This window comes from Sphaeramia orbicularis, chromosome 2 (assembly GCF_902148855.1).
Source record: "Sphaeramia orbicularis chromosome 2, fSphaOr1.1, whole genome shotgun sequence".
Taxonomy (NCBI): domain Eukaryota; kingdom Metazoa; phylum Chordata; class Actinopteri; order Kurtiformes; family Apogonidae; genus Sphaeramia; species Sphaeramia orbicularis.
In genome coordinates this window covers 8,849,885-8,872,994 of record NC_043958.1, presented here as the reverse complement: position 1 = coordinate 8,872,994, position 23,110 = coordinate 8,849,885, and the positions used below count along the sequence as shown (strand labels likewise).

At 37.5% G+C, this 23,110-nt stretch overlaps 1 protein-coding gene across 2 annotated transcripts in view; it reads right to left on the bottom strand.

Moving 5' to 3' along the window:
• The window catches only part of LOC115435437 (FERM and PDZ domain-containing protein 4-like), a 96,948-nt gene extending 75,457 nt beyond the window's left edge, over nucleotides 1-21,491 (bottom strand). The window contains exon 1 of one of the 2 annotated variants that reach the window (XM_030157854.1): nucleotides 21,230-21,491. In XM_030157854.1, the coding sequence (XP_030013714.1) occupies nucleotides 21,230-21,483 (254 nt within the window). In that variant the 5' untranslated portion in view covers nucleotides 21,484-21,491. Of the gene's footprint in view, nucleotides 1-17,303; nucleotides 17,634-21,229 lie in introns of those variants that run through there. The other variant, XM_030157878.1, reaches the window with a different exon arrangement.
• Nucleotides 21,492-23,110: the final 1,619 nt, after the last annotated feature.

Below are 23,110 nucleotides of genomic sequence, written 5' to 3'. Positions count from 1 at the left end.
AAGCAGCAATAGTTCAGGGCGGCTTATGTTTTGTCATGTATTCTGGGCATAACAAGGCAAGAAAATATGACTTTAAAATTGTCTAGTCTGAGTCTACTATAACAGACAAAAATACTTTTGGACTCTTTACTTCATGTCATTACACTATTCTCTCTACACTGTCTTCTGTCAAATTAAAGCACAAGAATGCCCACCATTTGGTTGTGTTTTTGTTAAACTTAGGGTGACATTTCTTGCAAAATAAATTAGATAAAATAATGTCTGGTTTGTAGAAAAATTATTTAATCACCACTGTTAGTGCCTTAATTATATAGCCTACATAACAGTTAAAACAGCCTATGGTATAGCTATATGTGGCACAAAGAATGGTTTCTAGATTATGTTGTCTATTACATATTACTAAATTTAAGCCAAATAAATGTGTAGTGTGATTTGACTTCAGAATATGAGATATTCTACCTTCTTTAATTTTGAGGAGACCCTGTTGAGGTGCAACCTACTCCCTGAATATTGTTTTCTCAACTTTGGTATCTTCCAGCTTCTCTGAAAATTAAATCACTGCTGAATGTTACTGAATAGATGGATTTTTTTTTTAGCTTTAATACCATGACTGTGGTTATGATAGAAGTCACGAACCCAACCTTATCTGACTTGGTGAATCCAAAAGACAAAGGACAAAATCAGTGATCAGTTTGAACACCCTCAAAAACTTCAATAATATACTTTTTAATAACCTAGGTTCAGCCAAATTCCCAGAAGGACTTAGGAATTAGAGTGTGATATTCTTTTTAAGTCACTCACTAGCCCATCTGTGTGTTTTTGGAAACTTACAAACCGTGCTTGAACTTTTTCAGGCTTTTCTTCCTCAAGATAATATCCTAAAAAACTTCCCCATAGGCCCATGAGAACTGTGTTTTATATTAAAAGTTTGTTTAATGTCTTCCCAGAGCTGCAGCCTTACCTGCTCTACCTGGCAGCAACAAGAATGCCGGTGACGCATTAAACCCGTGGAGCGCTCTATGGGGGTTTTAAACAAATAATACACTTGGCTTGGGTCTGCTTTGTTTCTGCTTCTCCATCTCTCTCTTTTAGCTCACGTCTCCTGCTGTCAGCTTCCTAAACGTCCCTCTTCAATAACAGAACCTGTCTCGGACAGTTAGGAGATAAGGAAGAGTGGGGAAACGATGGGAGCTATTTGTCACCTCACAGCATATTAGCAAGCAACCGGCTGCCCTGCACACTTTGCACTGAGACATGTTGTACATAAGCTGTAAATACACCAAAAACCAAGTAAACAAGCACCCCTCCCTCAAGAGTATCTGTATTCTTTCAGGGGCTGCTCGCATCTTGCATCGTGGGCACACTCACATCAGAATGCTGAGATTGAAACCCATATGTAGACTGACAAATTGATCAAATGCTATTAGCTATTCTTCAAGCCAAGCCTGACATTTAATTACACACACACATACTCCGTCTCTCTCTCTCTCTCTCTCTCTCTCTCTCTCTCTCTCTCTCTCACTAAGCCTGAATGCTGACGAGAGATGTGTTATTTTGTGAGCCACATCTCTTGAGGCAACCAGCAGAGCCAATTCTCTGACTGCCAAATACGCTCTCACACACACAAACAGGCATGCAATCACAAGGAGGCAAGTGTGCATTTACTCATGTCCTTTTCAGTCTGTCTCGTGAGAAAGCTCCTCTATTTTTTAATCATGGAAATCATTAAACAGCACATTTCCTTATACAACTGTCAAATAAAACAAAAACAGCGACGCAAACAGCATTGATACTAAAATAAGTTTAAACAAATAAAATCCAAGTGCCAATTTCAGTAATTTCCATCTTAATAAAAATACCAGTAGCACACTACTACAATTGATACCACTTGTCAAATTGACTGCTTTGTTAATGCAGTGACCAACCTTGTGATTATTAGGCTGAGGACCAATAATGTGTGATAACAAAGGGTCCTGGGGGGCTCGAGTGTCGGCAGCAGTCCCAGTCTTGTTGAGCATAACTGGGCTGCACTCCCAGTGATGAAGAAAAAAAAAAGTGCAACAGAGTAATGGAAGAAGTGTTCTGGGCAAGTGGAAGTAATAACTAACAGTTTTCTCTTGTTATAGAAGCAGAGAGGCTGCATTGTGCTATTTTCTGTGTTGTACTTTAAAAGCAATTTTACTTGTTGAACTGGGTTTGGACTGAAGTGTTGCATAGTGACACAACAGATTATGGAATGTTTCCACAGTGATTACATCAGACTGTCAGACTGTAAAATGCACTTGCAAAAATGGTCATGGTGGTGTGCAAAACTGTTCTTTTTTTGTTTGTTAAATCTAATGTGAAGTACAGTAAAATCAAGAATCCACCTGTCCTAATAGTGAAAATTTTGTTGCAGAGAGAGCTTAAGTCCCACCCCTTCCACCATGGGCCCTTATTTTGGAAAAAATATTAACAGTCGTCAACCGTGAAGGACAAATAATGCTTCGATCTATTTTGAATTGTGCTATCAGCTACACATATGATGTTTGTCATTTTGAAAAAAATTTTACAAGCCAAGACATCACGGTTTGTGGTAAATATATTAAAGTAACATCTAATTATGCGTGGAAACGGCTCAGTGGACTGCATCTTTCCTTGTATGTGACATGTCATTCACACCAAAACGACCATTACTTCAACATATTTAACCTTGATCTTTGAGGCTGGGTGGGAAAGTGTTTAAATAGGTAAAAATCACCATAAGTCTGGTCATGCTGTGATCTGCACAGGCATCTTCAGTGACTCAGAACAGACTGTGGAGGGGGACAGTTACAACTACATCACCTCCATGACATTCAGGTTTGTAGTCTTTGTATTTATGTAATTTCATAGTCTGATAATTCAACAGGTTTAAAATAAACTGTGAGTTTCTTGACTGGTAAATTTATGTTTGTGTAAATAATCATATGCATAAATCATGGTATTATTCAAATGGGACCAAAAACTGACTTGTCTCTTGACTTTGCAATATAATATTTGTCTGACATGACATCCCATGCAGTTGAAGCCGAAGGGGCAGGACAAAATATTGGGTCCTTCATGATCAGTATCCACCTAATTGAAAGGTAACTAGAAGTTCAAGAAAAATGCATGAGATAAACCTGATGGCAAAGAATTTGGGTTAGATTTTATTTATTGTGTATTTAACGGTAATTAGCCTGTTCAGAATGAGGTTTTAGCTAGACCAAAATGATTAAATTTAATTACTAAACTAGTATTAAACTTCCTGTGATAGGAAACATCTTGTAGATTCTGTTTAACATCTGTCTGAAACATAATCTGAACTATGTCAGTTTGAACAGGGCTCAATTGTAACCCTAATCCTAAAAGGAAGCGACTTGGTTAATAATAAAGGGTTAAACTATAGCTGCAGCATTACTATAATGGATGTATTACAGGTTCATCTTAAAAAAAAATCCATAAAACAAAAAAAACAAAAAAAAAAAAAAAAAAGGAAAGGTGACAGAAAATGTCAAAACCAATCCAATCTGAGTGTCTTTCACAGTCATTTTAAACATGCATATGAACACCACACAGACCAAACACCATTGCGTACCATATGGCCAGACATGCAGATATAAACATCATGTGATAACCAGCCCGGACATAAATGTAGCTTAACTTGCAGACTCGTTGCCATATCTGCATTTAGTCATTAACGGATTGTGGCTTTGTACATTAGCTCGTGTGACATTTATGAAAGACTGTTTGGAAACAGATGATGGATTTGCACTGTAAATCCCCACTTAGCAACACACAGCGACATGTCTGTTCTACATGGTCGTACATAGACAGACTCATACGAACACATGCACTAATTTACACTGTGGATTTGTGTGTGTGAGAAATATTCTTGGCGGGATTATGGTAACGTGCTGCCATTAGCTCTGTGATAAAAACAAAAGCAACATCCAGTATGACAGTAGAGTATAACACAAACACCCTGCTGAAATCTTGTCAATATCTGCCAACATACACAACCAGCAAACACAAGCATAAACTCTGGGTTTTCAGCTGTCACTGTGGTATTGACGGTTGCGCTTGTTGGCTAATGAAGAGGTCAGCTTTTTCCACTCTGTCCGATAAATGGACACAAACATGTCAGCAAAACAGTAGCATTTACGTCGGCTGAAGTGCACATTCGAGGGCAGAGGCATTGACGGGAGCGAAAAAAAAAAAAGAAAATGCCAGGAAATATTTTCATGTAGAATTCCAATGCTTGTGCGTCAGCAGCCAAAAATTCTTCAAATCAAACCAGACTCACAACCACAGAGTAGGCCCATATGCATGCAAACTATCAGATACAAGCTGACACCAATTTAATCAGCTGAATTTTCAACTCTGTGGCATAAATTTCAGGAAACAACAATAAAAGAAACTGCTGCTGTGTGTCTTTTTCAGCATTTCATTTCAAAGCCATGTTGGAGATTGTTACTCTGCTGTTTGTCATGCTGCATTCCAAATCATTTCTATTTCCTTTCAGGGGCAAACAGGGGTGTACATGAGTTCGCATGAGTCAAAAGAAGAGGAGAATGAGGAAGGTTTCAGATTTTGAGAACCTTTCACTGCACCAATCAGGCTATAAAAAACTGGATTTTGACGTCTGTGCAGCTTAACCCAGCCAATGCAAATCAAACATCAGGATTATATACAATTACTCATTGTTCAGGCATTATTAGCATAGCAGTCAGCAAGTCAATAATTGGTCGTTATAATCAAAGCAAGATGCATTTCAAGCAGGAAAACAAATTCCTGGCACATTTTGGTCTTCAAGCTGACAGTCAAGTGTCCAGTGGCAATGAGATGAGGACACAGGTAGGTTCAGATATGCAGAATAATGAGAAGTTTCTTTTATAGCATCACAATGTAGACTTTTTGCAGCAAAGTATTATGTGTTTTGTTTCAGTGCTGCAATTTGCTTTTGTTAGCACTCATGGTGATAGAAAAAAATATATTGGCAGGAAATGTGTGGAAATGTTTCCAGTGTTGCAGGTAAAACATTTGTTGCAAATTTCCTACATGGCAACAGGAAGGAGAAAAGCTCTCAGCATAATGTCTGTCAGTCCTTCTGCAGCTGCTGATTCAACATTCAAATATTTGGACTATCATTAGTCGGGAAACCAGGAACAGCAGGTGGAGGGATTGAAAGAAAATCAGTCCACACCTGCCTGTTTGTCTGTCTGTGACTGACTGACACAGCACAGCAGATTCTGAATCTGAATCAAATTTCATTTATCTGTTTTCTGGGCCACATGTTTCCAGGCCAACGACCTATCACCTCGTTGCTGTAATCCTTCGACAATGATGCTGCGATCTGGCGCTTCCTCAATCCCACAGTCCACTGCTGACCAACTGCTTCAAGGTTTCATGAGTCAAACAGAGGAAAGGGCAACTTCACCTTATTTTACACCTCATTTATTTTACATCTGATTTATTTTGAATAAACATTAAATCAATATCTTACTTTTAGTTTTTCATGTTGTGTGGTTTTTCTTTTTGTTTTTACATAGTTTTCATCTTAATGCTCTTGTTTTGTTGCGGCATTTTATTCTTATGCGTCTTGTATAAGAATAAATGCATCTTGAGTGTCTTTGACACACATTTTGACTTCTTACATCTTTTTATGTCTTACAGATACAGATCTAATTCCCAGGGGACTTTTACCCTCATTCATATTCACTGTTGAAAAACGGATCCACATTTTAAATGACTGTCACATATCTTACTATTTTTAGGATTCAAAGTCTGGGAAACGTTGTTCTATACTATTGCACGTTCATTTTTTATTCTGTTGACGTAAAGAAATAAGGAAAATCCTAGAATTCCTTTGATTCTAGCAAGACTCAATACGAAAACAAAAGAAAAACACTCAGATGTTGATGGATTCCATATTTGTGTCTGCTCATCTAAAGGGGTATTTTCTCTATAATATACAAGAACAAATTGTAGTGATATATACTGATATAGTGTGACAACTCAGATTAAAATGTGTGTTTATATGTGGATTAGAGCTCCGCATGATAATTATCCAGAGTAAACAAACTATCAGGCTGTTGAAAGGCTTATATGAAAACAATTAAACCTGATAAATCCCTTTCTTAACCTCCATTTACTATGAAGCACCTCTTACGTCATATTATGTAATAAACATACTGTATAGACATATACATGTAGTTTATACTTACAATATGCCTGGCTATATATACATTGCAGGGGAACAAATACGTGTGCAAATGTGCACACAAAAAAAATTAAAGGAACACATAGACATAGCCACATTTCAACAGCCAGGAAGCTAAAGCCCCTCAATCCATGATGTAATCTCCAAGTGTGTTCAGTAATTACAAGGTCCTGGGTTCCTCTGCTGCTTGGAGCCACCTCGGCCTTATGTAACGCCCCGCTCACGTGCCATCAATTCATGAGGAAGATTACAATATAGCTCAAGTTAAGCCTACTGCAAGACGGTCCTGTGTTACATCCACGGGCTCACTTAGATCTACTACGAAGTTAGACAGGAGACGATAAAGAAAAGACAAACCAAAGACAATGATGAAATGAAGTATACGTACGAGTGTTATCGAGCTGATAAATAAGCAGTTACCTGATCGTTACAAAGAAATATGACAGACACTTCATATAGTATTTTGCATATCATTTTGCTGAGTTTGTCAAACAATTTAAGGTCTGATTACTTGTTAATTATGTTAGAATGATATGATTGAATATTACATGAATGAATGATACAATACATTCAATCAGCATCCATTTTATTTACATTTACACTGGTACAAACAGGGAACATTATTATTATAAACCCACTTTTGCAAATATATAACAGTCAGATTTAAATCAGTTCAATTTCAATGCTGATGAATTGTATATTATTAAACTTAAACTTAATTTACACAACACTAACATGATAATTTCCCATTCTTATAGTAGTTACCATCTGATATTAGGGTCTTACACTGCCAAAATTTGCCTAAAATAGGCCTAAACACAAACAACTCAGGTTTAAATATAAACATTGATCTGATCTTGATACTAAAAGTCACGTCCTATCATCACTGTGATTATACACCAAATTTTGAGTCTATCCATCAAGTAGAAGCTAATTAGTAACAATTGCAGGTTTGTCTGCAGCTTATATGAGACAAAAAGTCTCCAAAATCCTCAAGCATGGATGACTGTCTCTATCTGAACTTGTGTTTCGATCTTCAAAAAGTTATCAGCTTAACTATGCACACTGTAACTGATTACAACTTAAAATCAGGTTTGATAGTATTTTTAAATGCATCATACAGAGATATTTGGGGACACAACCCCATGATCCTGAATACACATATAAATAAATTTAATCAGCATTAACTGAACTACGAGAATCCTCTAATAATTAGCCTGTAACAGCAGAAGGATATTCATACAGCAGCTGTGACCATAAGCCACAGGCCCACAACATGCTCCACACTCACAGCAGACTCTGTGTAAACCTCCCAAGGAGCTTCATCAACAAAGGTTTCACTACAGAGCTTAGATACTGTGTAGGAAATGAAAGAACAAGGTAGTGATGGATGAAAATGCATCAGTAACTCAAGGACTTTCTGCAGTTCGAATAAATGCAACATGAAAATGCAGCTGTTCTGCCAAATGATAACTATAAGTCAACACAAAGAGGTGTCAAAGGACTTACTGAAAAGAAGTTAAAAACCCCAGTTCATCCTCATCATCACACGGCTCCATCCTTTCAGTGGGACAGATGAAGGAAAGAGCAGGTGGAGATAGTGGGATGGACGCCCCGGTCCCACCACCACCAAAAGGCTCAGAGTGTCGCAGAAATACCTCCTGTCTCGCTCACTGAGTCCTCCGCTAAAAAATCCACTTCCTCTGAATCTCTTCGGAAAAAAAAAAAAAAAAAAAAAAAACAAGCTCAATTTTCTGCGTATGTGTGTATGTGCATATGTGTGTCTGAGTGTGTTCCTGCCTTTTTTTTTTTTTTTTCATTCGTAGCTTGGTGCCAAATGTTCCAGCTTAGTACCGCTGTGCAGCACCACTGGTGATGGATTTAGCCGGGGCATCTGGGCCAGCGGGGATAAACTTCATTCACACACACAAATGTATGGACATTAGCGCACACACACATGCATGCAAAGAGTGTCAAGTGGTGTGAGATCACTTGGGACAATGTTGGGAAAACCTCCCCCCACGCCGCTTGTCATCAGAGAGATGACAAGTTGTGTGATATACAGTATGTCCAGTGCACAAACACACTCCTCCTACACACACAGCTTGCACAACAGAGCGGGTGGATCAATGCATGAACAGATGTGTGCCAACTTTAGAGCTGCCACTAAGCGCAGACATCAGCAGCTGTACTTACAGCACAAGTGCGTGTATGTGTGTATCTGAGACACAAAGATGTCTGAGGCCATTTTTAAACCCATCAAACCAAGGATCTGTATGTGACATACAGCATACAGTAGTGCATGAATGTTTATGTATGTAAATGTGAGTGTAAAAATCATTGACTGTCAATTCATCTCTCTCTGGTCGACAGAGGTCAACTGTGCCTGTGGGCAAATAGCAGACAGTGACAGATTAACCCAACAATAATGGATATTTCACAAGCAAGGACCATAACGTCAAAAAAGTGGAATTTATATAAAATAATACAAAAGGATGATGATGATGATGATGATGATGATGACAGTGATGGAGATGACAAATGAGGTGATATTTAACCTGACAATGGTGGCGATGGTCTTACTTAGCTCGTCTGGTGGTACTCTACTTAAGCTGATGTTGGAAGGAGTGACCAGAAAAGAAGAAGTCTGGGGGAATTCTGGACATGGTGAGGACATGACAACATTGTGATTAGAGCCAGAACCTGGTGGAAATATAGCTGGATTCAGTGATGAAAAGAGCATCAAGAGGAGATGTGTGCTGTGATTTTCTATGTTAAAGGTACAGAATGAATGGCTTGTTATGATTTAAGTATAAATTTAGTTTGAAGTAGAATATAGGAAATGGTTTGCAGGTTTGGTTGTATGAATGCCACGCAGTCCCCTAAGACAAAAAGGAGATCAGGTAGCAAGGATGGTGACTTGGGTCTTATTTCATTGAAGATGAGACTTGGGGCACTGTGGGAACCCAAATGAAACAGTAGGAACATGTTTAGAACGGAGTGATGCAACGGGAACAGAAATCAGATGCTAATGGGAGACAGGGAGGTTTCCCAAATAATAAAATACAAAGTAAGTTGGAAAGATATTCAGAGATTTGAATTTCAACTGTTCAAGTGTTGACACCTGTACATTTTTGCCTCATAAAAAAATAAGACTTTTAATGTGTGGAATTACTGCTTTCATCTTGGAACATATGACTTTTTTATCGAAGTATTATGACTTAATTATTAGTTTATGTTGTTGACTGCACAAATCCTGTCATATATGTACAAAAACAACATAACCTGAGACGCATCATGGCTAGAAGTACTAAATATTTAGTAAATATATAGGTGAGGGGTGACTGAGGCCTTTTCATTAATGTATGAAAATCTGGGAATATGAAACTCTTCTCTTTTTTCCATGTTAGGGTGCATTGAAGTTGCATCTATTGCGTCTATATTCCATTGTGGGCAAAAGTTATTATCCCCTTAACTAAAACACTAGACATTGGCTCTTTTAAGGTCCTGTCATTGTCAGCATAGGGGATGCAATCATACAAATACTTCAACAATTCTGTCATTACGCACCTCAAAAGTAAAGAGATGATTGGAGATTAAATGTGTAATTAAGTGACAGAATTTAATACTGTGCGATGTCATTTTCAAATCTCATTAAAAAGAAAAAAATCTAGAAATTTTGCAGATATTTTAGTACTAAACATATGGTTCACTGACAACGATGACTCTTCATTAACTATTAATATTTCAGTGTTGGTATTAATGATTACTTAAATACCAATATATTGTGGAAATGCTGGTTTCTTCGCTGAAATATCAATTTTAATTGTACAAACACAGAAATCCATCATCTGTGTCTTATTTGTCTTCACTCCTTTTCCAAACTGAGAAGATAGCTGTGATTAAAAACACAGTGATATGATCTTTTAGTCTGGTCATCTGACATTTCCCTGACAGTGATGAGTGAAACAATATTTATTTTGTTTTATCTGTGTTTATTTAAATGGCATTTTAATTTTCCCCTCCCTTTTCTTTTCTGACTCTCAATAAAGAAGGGGATGAGCACAATAAAGATGAAATTACTTGAACACATTGTTAAGCCCAGTCTGTGCGGGGGTGTCGGGCACTGGTGCCATAATGTGGTTGAACAGGAGGGTGACTGCTATTAATTGTCGCTCCCTTTTCAAAATGTAGAGTGCAATTCAAGGACATAGATTAGAAAGGTTTCACGAGGAGCTAAAAAGTAGAGTGAATTTGCCCTATTTTATCGGTCTGGGGCGAATTTTAAAGGTATTTTTTTTACCCTTCCACCAAGTTTCATGAAAAATGGTGGTACGTTCAATGGCTCAGGACAATATTTTTTTTAAATTTCCCTTGAATTTTCATATTTACACATATGATGATTGTCAGTTTGTGACATTTATGGCAAAATTGCTGAAATATCAGATTGTGAAAAAACTCAGAAATGTAAAACAGAAATTTAAACTGGATCAAAAAAATTATTTGTCGCTCACCATTGTTTTTTTGAGGCAGAAATGTGATATGCTATAATTACTAACTTTACTGTTACAATAAAATAAGTAATTTAACTGTTTTGATTGTGTTGTCACAGTCATGTAACTGATTAAATTTTATTTCAGTTAGGCTATGTTTTTAATAAATCTGGAAATGAAACTGAAAGGTTCTTAAACCATCACATACAACCAACACTACTGATGGTAGAAACATTCTTGTCTAATATTTTGATTAGTTAACTGTAGTTTCACATTTTTTCTCAGTAACAGATATATGCCTGTAGACACTGAAGTGAATATCTTGCACACCAACCACTGGTCCAGACATAAACCACATCATAAGTCAGAAAAACTGAGATTTTTAGACTCCACATACATCTGAAATATCAAACATATGTCATACAGGTACACAAGTTAATGTATTAACTGTGGTAGATCCCTGCAAGTATTGACATATTTGGAGATGGACACATGTACCAGAGTTACAATGATATCTTTAAATTAAAAGAACATAACTTTGACAACCCAAACCAACACTTAAATGAACTTAATAAAGTTCACAGTATTATTATAGTATTATCCATGGAATCCACAGGTTAAGTCTGGCAAAAACAATCATTTGTCAGAACATTTGTACCAGTTTGTATTTGTTTTTACCTCACAGATATTTCGTGAAATGAAGGTTATAAGAATAGTTTCATTTAAATGAAGGAGGGAAACATCTGCTATTATAAAGTATTTATCATTAGAGCCAAGATTTGTTTTGTCTGTTCTTATCGTTTTAAGGGAAAATAAACTTTGACAATGTATCTCAACGCCATATATTTCTGTCGCTATAAAACACAAAAAGGAAGTCATTTTGGAGCTACTGTATCAGCATGGTAGAATTCCCCTGTAAATGGTTCATTATATGGTAACAAAAAACCCAATTCTAATTCTTGTGTGATCATACACCTAGGAAAACACAATTATTCATATTATCTTTCATTTCTGCAATTAGATCCTCCTCAGTCCCCTCAAATCTTACACACTGGGCCTTAATTACATAACATCATTACATGTAACTAGATACTCCCCTAACGGAAACAACATGCACTGTCTTTGCAATGTTTTAGCCACACTAACACTAGTCATGAGCATTGTTTATCTCCTCATGTTCAGACCAGCGCCAGGCTGAACACAGTGACAGGCTGCAGGTATGATATGCAGACTGCAGCAAACGTAAACCGAGGAGGTCCTGTAGCACCAATGTGACATTGTAGTGACAAAGCCAAGAAGAAGAAGATATATATATCATGTTTGTGCTAAAGTATGAGATAAAGTTCTGCCATTGTTAGAGGATAAAAGACATCAGCATATACCTGTTTGTTAATGTAAATGTTAAATCTGCTGATATATATTATTTATTTTTCAGAATGCAGTGTTGCCTGCTGATGCAAATTCTTCTCTGAAGGGTACACTCTCTCCTGTCAGGATCAATAGTGTATGATTTAGTGATGTATGAATGACAACTGAAGGGGAGGGAATATTTTCAGTGAAATATCACATTCACGTTCCGCTGTGATTCAATAAAATTTCTGTGTTAGCAAGCACACCTTTCATAACCTAAGTGATATACCTATAGTCTCACATACTCAACTCTCTACAGCATCCAGCCGGCTGCCTGTCAAACTATACTGTATTTATGACTGCATGGTACAATGTCCTCTACAGTCACCCTGTGCTGGGGCGTAAATCATTCCCTTGACACCTAAATCTGACTTGTGCATAACGCAAGACCGGTTCCTTTGTTTTAGCATGTAAATGGGTGACTTGCAGACGTTCACGTTGGCATAAATCAGCATAACAGGAAGCATCAAACAATTTACACAGACTCCAGCTCGCAGTTTGGAAAGGTTCAGACACTTATATGTTTGTTTTATTTAACACAAACTAAATGAATATAAAGTGTCCATGTACATTTCAGTTCAGTTGAAGCTTGCTGTTTTTTTTTGCCTCCCCTGAGATGCCACCTGGTAGTGAATTTTGGCCAAATAGCTATGTATAGCCACGTCTGCAGGGAGGATGAACATAAATAGCAGCATCCAAATAAAGATGGAAATCTATCAAATTGCTGATTCAGTGTATTGCGCAGATATGAAATATCAGACATCAACCACCTAATGTTTTTCAAAGCTACGTAAAGCAGTCTGAAAAACTGCGACCGAATCCATTTTAGTGGAACATTACATTTAAATAAATGCTTACTCTGTCATAAAGCTACAAAAAAAAAAAGGATTTCAGTGAAAAACAGGGCTTTTCTGAAATTAATTAAAAGAGTGCAAAGGTCAGGCTTTTGAATTGAGCAGAGGTTAAGGTTATCATGAAGGTTAATAAGGCAGTAGCAAAGGTGAGCGTGAAAGAATAGGGGATTACAGAATGAGAATAAGCTCCTAAATGCCTGCAGCTTTATAATACGGTAACAATACGTGTGTGTATGTGTGTGTATGTGTGTGAGTGTGTGCCTCCTGCTCATGTTGTGCTGAAAGTGACTCCTGGCCAAATGACTGGACCTCGGTCGTGTCCATCTGGAGGCTTTGGGCTTTGTGGACTTTATATAACGTAGTCTGGTTACTAGGAAAAGCGAGCTAAAGAGTCTCCTAAGTAAAGGCCACTTATTTATTTTTCATCCACCTATTACACGAGCTGCATTTTATGTAAGATTTTTTGGTGTCAATATGGACGGAATGTGGAAAAAGAAAAAACGATAGACTGTGAGTATTTTTTTTTTTTTCAATTTTACTTTTTTTCCCAAGAAGCATTGGCTTTAGCCTCCACCTAATTAAAGGTCAAAATTGTAATGACAAAGCGTGTGGCACCCCGTTTTCTGAAATCTGGCATGTTTTGGCTCAACAGAATTGTAATTAAATGTCGAGACATGTCATCTCGATAGGCCACAACCCTTAAGTCTGCTTTCCAGACACAACCAGCTATCTTTCACATTTAACTCAAAGACGGGATTATGACTTAAGGTCAAAATTTAAAACTCAGATTGAATGAATCAGTCGACTGGTGTGATTCTGGATCCTAGGGCAGATACAGAATGTAAATGTAACATTGTATGGGGAGAAATGTGGTTAAAAGTATTTTCTTAAAGGCCTCTGATTTACAGTTCCTAGATAAGTTTTACAATGTATTAATTCTTGCTTATGGCCTGACTATAAATCATAAAGACATTTGATTTTATTGTCATTTTCACCAGTGTTGGGGTGGCTTTTAAACTGAATTTCAGTATTTAAACATTATTATTTTTGCATGTAATAGTGTGAAAGAATGACCAAAAACCGCTGCCTAAAATCAGCATGGATTTAACCTTTGCTGTAAGCTCTAACAAAAGCATGTGATATTTTGTCAGGACCATGTTAGATGTAATAATTGACATTTCTATTTTGATTTAGTTTATGAAGTGCACTGTGTTGCTTTTCAGCTCACCTGCTGGCATCAGAATGATATCATATGAGATGTTCCTTGTTTGTTTTCCCACAACATAAAATGATGAAAAAGATAAATGACAGTAACACAAATTCACTATTGCACCCTGTAACTGCCATTGTAACTCTATTATTGTAAATTGTGTGTTAACAGGTAGGCTACAATGCCTCCATGGCTGACTAAATCAACATGACTCTTCACTTTGTTTTTAAATCCCACTGGAAATTAGTCTTGTTTTTACATTTCAAAGTGAATAATTTGTACAAGGCCTGCACAGTATGAGGACAATCTGTGATGTGCGATAACATTATTCAATATTAAGAGTCAACACCAAACTGTCTCCAGTTCATCTGAGGGGAGCTTATTGACCAATATGGTGTGAATACAGGGCTCCATCTGATCATTTTAATATTCAGATGGTGAGTGTGGATGCAGGAAACATGTAAATTAAGTGAGTTTCCCCAGTGCATCACTTTTCAGGCCTTTTATGATGTGTTTACTGTCCACTACATGATGGCAATAAAAATGCAATTTACTGGTCATTTCTAATCCAAATCATCCTCATCCAAATTGTTACTGGAATTAATTACAGTTACTTACTTGTTCATATTAGTCATACTCATGTATTTATGTCACAGTGGCCACTTTTCTTTGACACCCATCCCATATGATGAAGCTAAAAAACTGCTATTGAAAGTATAACAAAAAATTATTGCAGTTTCACTGGATAATGAAAATTCAAAAACGTGTTGGACTATGGACATGAGGTTGTGCCATTACACTGAATATCAACGCGACAGTGATTAGGTCATGGGATGGATAATCACTACTTTGGATTCTCTATATTTAAAATTAACCAGTACTTAATATCTAATAACAGTCTGTGGATAACCATCATAACAGTAGTGGATGGAAATGGACATATTCTTTGGCGAAACTTTGATTAAACCACAAGATACACTTGGACTGTAGGAAAAAGTCGACCCTTTTGTTTACTTTAGATCTCTTTTTTTAGCTTCTGTTCCAGAGTAGGTACTTTCACAGCAAAAGGGGAACTAAAATGGCGTGCTGTATGCTGATTGGCCCAGATGGAGGCATCAGTTGAATACAATACCAAGAATAACCAAAGAAAAGACTTGACTGTCCACGGCAGAGGACCAAATAACTAAACTGCACTAATTTTAACCAGACAAATTCAGCCTGTTTCTATGAAATTTAGCCTAAAGCTGGTCAATGTGCTGTAAAATTGGTCTGTCAGTGTTCTAGTGATTTAGTATAGAATTAGCTGTAACAGAGAACACATGCAAAGCAGAGCGATGCAGTATATTTCTATAAGGAATGTGTGTTCTATCAGTTTACTTCATTGGAACTAACTGTTGTATAATTTAAATTAAAGGCAACAACTAATATTTACATTCAGCTACTCCTTCCCAAACCGTTTAATAATGAGATACCATGGGAGAGGTAAATTATAGAATTAATTATAGTTATAGTATTGATCAAGTGCTTGAAACCATAGACTGTATGTATTTGATGCATGATGGAAAAGTGACATCCCCAAGTGGTTTCTGAACTACTTTAATTCCATTTGTGTGCAATTTGGGTGATGAGATGTTCGCTTTTCGGAGCCAGAAGTGACTATATTTAGCCAAAAGGGTGAATTAATACTAAGTGCTAGTCTACTGTCCTGTTTACGGGTCTATTTATGTTCAATTGCTGCAGTCATGTGTCCCCAAGTTCATAAAACACATCATTTTGTTATTCTGTCACCTTCCATGTGATGATAACAAGTAAAGGAAGTGGATGAGGTGGGTAAGGAAAGTTGTAACTCCTAAACGAGTGAAAAACACAGAAATGGCACTAGCTAAGATTTCAGCATCAACTAAAAATTTTAAAAGTATCGTGGATAGTGCAGTGAAGGAGGAACGCCACTGTTTTTCTTGATGCCATTATGGTTGGATATTTGTTAATCTGTGTTGTTATTTATTGTGTATCATGTATGTGTTTTATATTGTTCTGACTTTGCATGGCTGCTACCTTGGCCAGGCTTCCTTGCAAAAAAGATTTGGGACTTCCTGGTTAAATAAAGATCAAATAAAAATAAATAAATAAAATAAAACATTTGCTGAAAAATACAAAAGTGGTGAAATATCAGCTCCCTGTGGATGTAGCGGTGTCACATTTAGTAACAATGACCTTCCCACTCTGAGTGTGTTGTGGAGGAAAAATGACTGCCCTACGAAAAAGTTCTATTTTCTCCTGAAACTGAAAAAAACAGATATCCTATTTCCACACTGAGCAGATGTGAACTGCCACCAGCATTCATTTGTCGTTTGATTTTCCCACCTGATCAATCTCAGTTAATTATTCCCTCTCCTTTCAGTCATGTCTCAAACAACACCTGAGCAAAAAGCCCAGCTCCTAAACTCATACTGAGCTGAAATGGAGTGTCAAGTCAGGTAAAGTCCCACTCAGTTCACCACTAAATAGATTGTTTTCTTCCTTCTTATCAATCCGGTTTGTAAAACTGCACTGCATATAGTAAGTTTGGCAGCGTCCATACAGACCGCAGTATAAAACCTAACTCTAAATCCTCTTAAATTTTATGTCGAAAGTACAGAGCTTAAAAGAAGGAGAAAATTCAGTTACTACTGTAGGATAAGTGGGAGGGCTGAGATCAGAAATGCCTCCATCCGACTGTGAAAATGTCTGACTGCACTCGCCTAGAGAGAAAGAAACAACTTTCTCTGAAAATCTAAGACCTCGACATTTGCACCTTCGGCTCAGATGAAATGAGGTAATAAATGCACTGGAGCACAGAAACACAGAGGGATTGATATCTGGTAATTTCACTTTGCTTTAGGGGAGGTGAAAAAAACTATAGAATGGAGGGAAAAAAAGTGATTAAAAATAATTGTGTATGTACAGCCAAGCTCAGCAGGAGGTAGTCATATACTAACCCACACAAAGAGAACATGCTCCACCTACAGTATGAAACACACACCACCACAGACACTGAACACTCAACCACAAAGCTCATTATTACATCATCACATCTGAAGATAACATATAAGTAAATGTATGTCTTATCTTACCTCATGACTCAGTCAGCCATCCTGCAGCATCTCTTGTCCGACTATATCCTAATCCTCCAGCTGCCACCAGCAGAGGGGCAGGCTCCCACAACAATAACCACAAAAGCAGCAAAATTACTCTGTGCTCAGGTCAGTTGTAGTGGAATGTTTACAGGTCATTAATAAAGGAAAGTTTCTGAAGCACGGCAGAAGCAGAAGAGAGACACAAAATGTGAAAAGAAATAAGTGATGAGTTGTATTGACACAAAAGCTGTGGAATCAGGGGCGACGAGGTCAGTCGATTCAGTAGCAAATCTGTGAATCTATCTTTTTTTGTTTTTTCATTCCGTCTCTGTAGCCTTCCAGTCGATGGTATGATTTTCTCTTGACTGCCGCTCCCTCTTATCTCCCCTCTCCCTCCCTCCTTCCCTCTCTTTACATCTGGGGATGTGAGTTTTTTTTGAATTTATTTTTTTCCAGAGAAATTACACACAGCTTCAGCAAAACAGGAAGTCATACAAAGTGTTTAAAAATTGCAATTATCGTTATTACATTTATATCATCATTATGTAAGACATCATCTCACTCCAGATGGTTAAATTACTTCCTAAATGTTCTAACTAATGAGGTTTAAATGCAGCAAACACAGCAACCTCTTCAATTCTGAACACTGCAGAAGAATATCAACCATTTCCCTGCATATTATGAAGTCAGAAAGAAGAAACAGAAAGGAATGGAAATTTGGGGATAAATAGGAATACATCAGGCTGGGAGATAAAATGATGATAAATATCTTGATATAATTTCATATCATAACACAATATTTACATTATCATGACAATTCTCCTTGGATGGATGAATTTTACATCGTGTTGTCCCACTGAATTTGTGAAATACTCTGCTGTTTAGTGTAATATTCTGACCATAAAGACGATTCCAAAACCACAAATAACATCACGTTGTTTTCATCTCATTAGGTCTTTTACGTTATTTTCATCTTACCCCTTTTACCTTTCACCTTTAACTTTGGTCAAAATAATGATCTGACATTTATCATGATAATTATCTATACCAACGAAGGAAAACCATCACAGAGAAAAACCACAAGCCGTAACAATCAACTATACTAACAAGCTGTATTACATATATTACATACATTTAATGCATTACTTTGTAACAATATGACCAACTCTAGATGTTATTGCCTTTTTTTACTGCAAAGACAGAAAGCCAGGTTTGATAAAGATGAATGTAAGAAGGTAAAAGCATTTATATTCCACAGCTGGTTGTAAAACAGTCTGAAGTCAAAGCTTAATCAGTCTCGGTGAAAAGGCACTGAACAGTCCATGGGGAGTTAAAGGTGATTTAAAGACACAATGAGGGTGTCACCCAGCAGTAAGTGTGTGCAGAATTTTGTCAGTAAGGGTAATTATATGAGGGCACAGCAGATTGATAGAGAGCCAAAAGGAACATAAAGAAAGGCGTCTGGGAAAAAAGAAAAGCTTGACGAACAACACATTGGCCCTGCCACTTGCCAGGGACAGAGACTCTCAGAAGAATTCGAGGAGGAGAGGTGATTTATGGTATCTATCTAAACTAATGCGGGCCTTGTTTTATCCACTCTCACACTTGTGCTACTGGGAATCCGACTCCCGTTAGAGCAGCACTTGTGATTAAAACCAGATGAAACAGATAATCATCACCACTGTGCGCTGAGTCTCTTTGAGAGTGTTGCATTCGTGTGCTATTGGATAAATTCTAAACCCTTTCTCTTCCATCTTTTCAAGAGAGTGTAGGGTCATTTCTCACTGCTCAAGGCTAAAACCAATGAGGACAAAACAAAGAAACTTTATCCCATCACCAAACTAAATGATACACCGCATTGTACATTTAGCAAAATGCTAATGCCAGCACAAGCTTAAAAACCAGACAGACGAGCACATATTGACATCTGCAGCCTGAATGAAAATATATTGATCAGACTTTGAGTTTGTCTCAAGGGACTCATTTGTTTCCACTACAGTCTACAGCATTGGTGTAAATAATACTGAGATGATGCACACTGATAACTAATAGATTCAGTATACTCGCTGCTTATTGATGGAAACTGTTGGAAATAATGTATCTCAGACAAACATCCAGCTGTGACAGGACCAAGAGAGTCGATACAGCTACAGGTCGCGCCGTGGTGGCACATTAGAGTCTGGCAGGTCTGGTCTGAATCCATTAAGTGAATACTGTGAAATCTATTACACACAAGCATTGACACCTTTATCCACAGGAGTCACATGAGGTGACTGAAGAGATGTTCAAGGTTTTTTCATGAATGCAGCATTTGTGGATAATTTATATTTTTCCTCTAAGTGCACAACATCATAATCACTTTAGAGGAGCAATGGAATACATGAAATGGTGCTGATTATTTACTCAAATCACTAATTTCCCATAAACCACTTCAAAACAAACCTCAACTGTGTCTTTGAACCATAGTCGGCTATGAGGAGGATGGAGTTTCAATGAGCAATCAAGGTGCATGTCTGATTGAAAAGTAAATGTATTTTACGATTTATTTTGTATTTTTCACTAATTTTATGCTGTGAGAAAACAGAAAAGGTACAAACTGCCTTTACTGGTGCTTTTTTTTAATTTTAAGATAACTTTTGAGTGCATTTCAAAAACATGAAAACAAAACAGGACTGTGAATCCACATAATGTAATTACTTCTGCTTGTCTGTTTACAGACTGGGTGAATTCCTGATGACAGCGAATATATGGTTAAATTTTAGTTGTTCAATGTCTAAGGTCATAGTCTACCAATTTCAATTTGACACCAAAATCAGCAGTGACTTCCTGTTTCAGTGTCACATGGTTTCTCCACTGCCCCATCCCTTTAGGAGAATAGTGGTAAATGCAATCCCATTCTTTCTACTGGGGAAAAATTTTTGTGATTTACAGATTTTGACCAATTCTTTGACCAAGTTTCAAGATCTAGTGCCACCAAAGGTCTGTAAGGTAAAGATGATTTTATGAAAGTCATCAAATCTCAAAATTCTTTCCCTTTAACTGAGGTATATTTGGAATTTCTTTGGGTTTTCCAGACTCCAACATAAAATACTGAGTGAATTTGTGTCAATTTGTACAGTCTGTTGTGGTGAATTTAGCTGATTTTCACAACTCACTGCTGTGTTAAATAAAGGGTCAAGATGAGGTTATGTCTTGATCCTTTTTGTGAGACAAAATATCACACTGCTTTCGTATTTCATCAGTATTAAATCCAGTCAGTGACTCCTGGGCTCAGTATTGTGTAAATGCCACATCGATTCACACCGTTATACCCAGTAGTAATAAATCAATCAAAAGTATTAAAATATTAATAATTCTCCCATATCATTCATTGATCCTATTAAGCATATTTTTAAATATGTTTAGATTGATGAAATTCATGTGTTTCTGGTAGGAACAGAGCTGGAGTACTTCAGGAAGTTTTAGCTAATTAGCTTCACGGAAAACAAGGAAAACATTGTTCCCAGTTTGATCCGATACACACACGTAAGCGTATGCACTAGAAACCTACAAATAAACATGCTATATGTCACTTTATATTTCATTAGCAACCTGACAAGGAGAGGAAAGGTAAATCCAAAGAGCCATTAGAGGATTAAAGTGTAATTTTGTTGTACAATCTGAGAAAATAACAAAATTTTGTATTCAGACAATTCAGACAAATTTAGACAAATGCATATTATGATAAAGGGGTTGAAAGTAGGTAGTGGTAAAGTTTAGGGGTCTAACCCAAAAAAAAGACTGAAAACTATTGTCACACATAAACATAAATGTACTACATGCCTGCTGGAGCTGATTAAACTTCATGTTTCACACCCAGAGTATTACACACTGTTGTGTTATCATCACTCATTTTCACCTGCTTATTGCTGTGATGTACTTACTCATCGTTTCCAAGAAAAGATGTTTCTCTCCATACGACCTCCCTGATCCGCTCTTCTCGGGAGCCCATGACGCTCTTTTGATGCTGATCCTCAAAAGGTTTATAGTAGTAGCCGGCTGCCGTCACTGGTGTCAGGACTTGGTCGGAACTGACAGATGTGAGTTCAGAGCTGGGGACAAATGACGACCAGGAAGAGTCAGAGGAGGCAGAGGGGCTGGTGTCCACTTTCACCCCTAGCAATCCTCTGAAGTCCATGATGCAGGAATGAGTCTGGAGAGAGGATAAGCGAGGGTAAAAGCAAGAGAACAGAGGCGAGTGGTGGAGGAAAAGTGACAGAGGCTTGGACGGAGATAGGTCAGAAGATGAGTATGTAAAACAAGTCTTGATGACGCTAAAATTAAACATGGAGAATGAAGACGCCAAACACTTCCTAATGAGAAAAATAAATGGAAGATTTGTTCCGTTAGCCAATACTCTCTCTGCTCTTTGTCTCAGTCATGCAGAAGAGAGTGTCTACATGAACTGGAAGGAAGAAAAGACCAATCAGAGGGAACATTAGATAAAAGAGACAATGATATGGATGTGAAGGCTGGGGGAACAAAACCACTTAGAAAGCTAAAGTAAGCCACAAACGGAAGAGTGGGCTGGAAAGACAGGCTGCTCCAACAGATAAGACAGGCAAACACAAACAAAAGAAACAGTGAAATCAGGTGAAAGGTGCGGGCAGCAGCACTTATGAGGTGATAGCTCACATCTCATTACATCTCACTTTCTCCCCCATAACAATTGAATCATGTGGTAAGAGGATAGAGACGGTATGGGACGGGAAATCGATTTGAGATGCATGGAGGCGCTTGAACTGGTGGCTTCTGCGGCTACTTGATAGCGGCAGTCAAGAGAGTGCCGTCTTGGGTTGCAGTGATAAGCGGTTCATTACAAGAAGCCTGACCCAGTCCAAATAGCATTAGGGCTAACCACTCAAACCCATTAGGACCCTGATATGGGGAGGCCACGTTAACCGGCCTCCCATAGGAACTCAGAAAGGAGATGAAGAGCTTATAGGTTCCGACAGAAAAGATAAGGTATGTAGGTTTAGACGACGCAACTTTGTACGCATTAAATTTACAGTAAATCAAAGTTCTATTTAATGTTTATGGGTAAATGTATCTGACAGCATTGGAGCTGAGGTAATAAAGAACAAGTAATACTGTACAGTCTGTACCCACAAGATGAGCACAGGGGGTTGTGTTCGTCTGACCTCATCCATTATGAGATGTTAGATTCTTCATCGTTTCAGCTGATGGCCAATAAAATAAGTGTATTACTTCCCCCAAGGATGTTTGTCTTTTAGAAGTCTAGAATCACTAGTTTTGGAAAAATCTGCCAAATTTTGATGACAGTGACTATAGACTGTTGTATTTTAGCCATTCAAGGTCAATGGTCGAGGTCTGGAAATTGACCAAACTTGTTAAGGAATAATTACTTTGATATTTTTACTGTTTTTATACTGCCTATATCTTATGACTTTTATTCTGATTGTATCTTTTAATCTTTTATACTTGTACACAGAGATCTCTGCATAATAATTCATATGTACTTGAATCTGTACAAATGGCAATAAAGCTCTCTATCTAGCATGGGGCAAACAATAAAATCTCTATTTCAGTTCACAAGTCATCTGATTCAGTTTTGTCATGGTCAAAGTCGCAGGACACATGATCACTCTAGTTCATGATTTTGTACAGATTTCTTTCAAATTTATTGAGATACCGTTGGACCATTATCTCCCAGAATGGACAATAAATTCTTGAGCAATTTTGCTGGGTATGGTATTTTGTTGAGGGTATTTGGCTGCCTCGGAGAAGGTTTGTGCACTCATGCT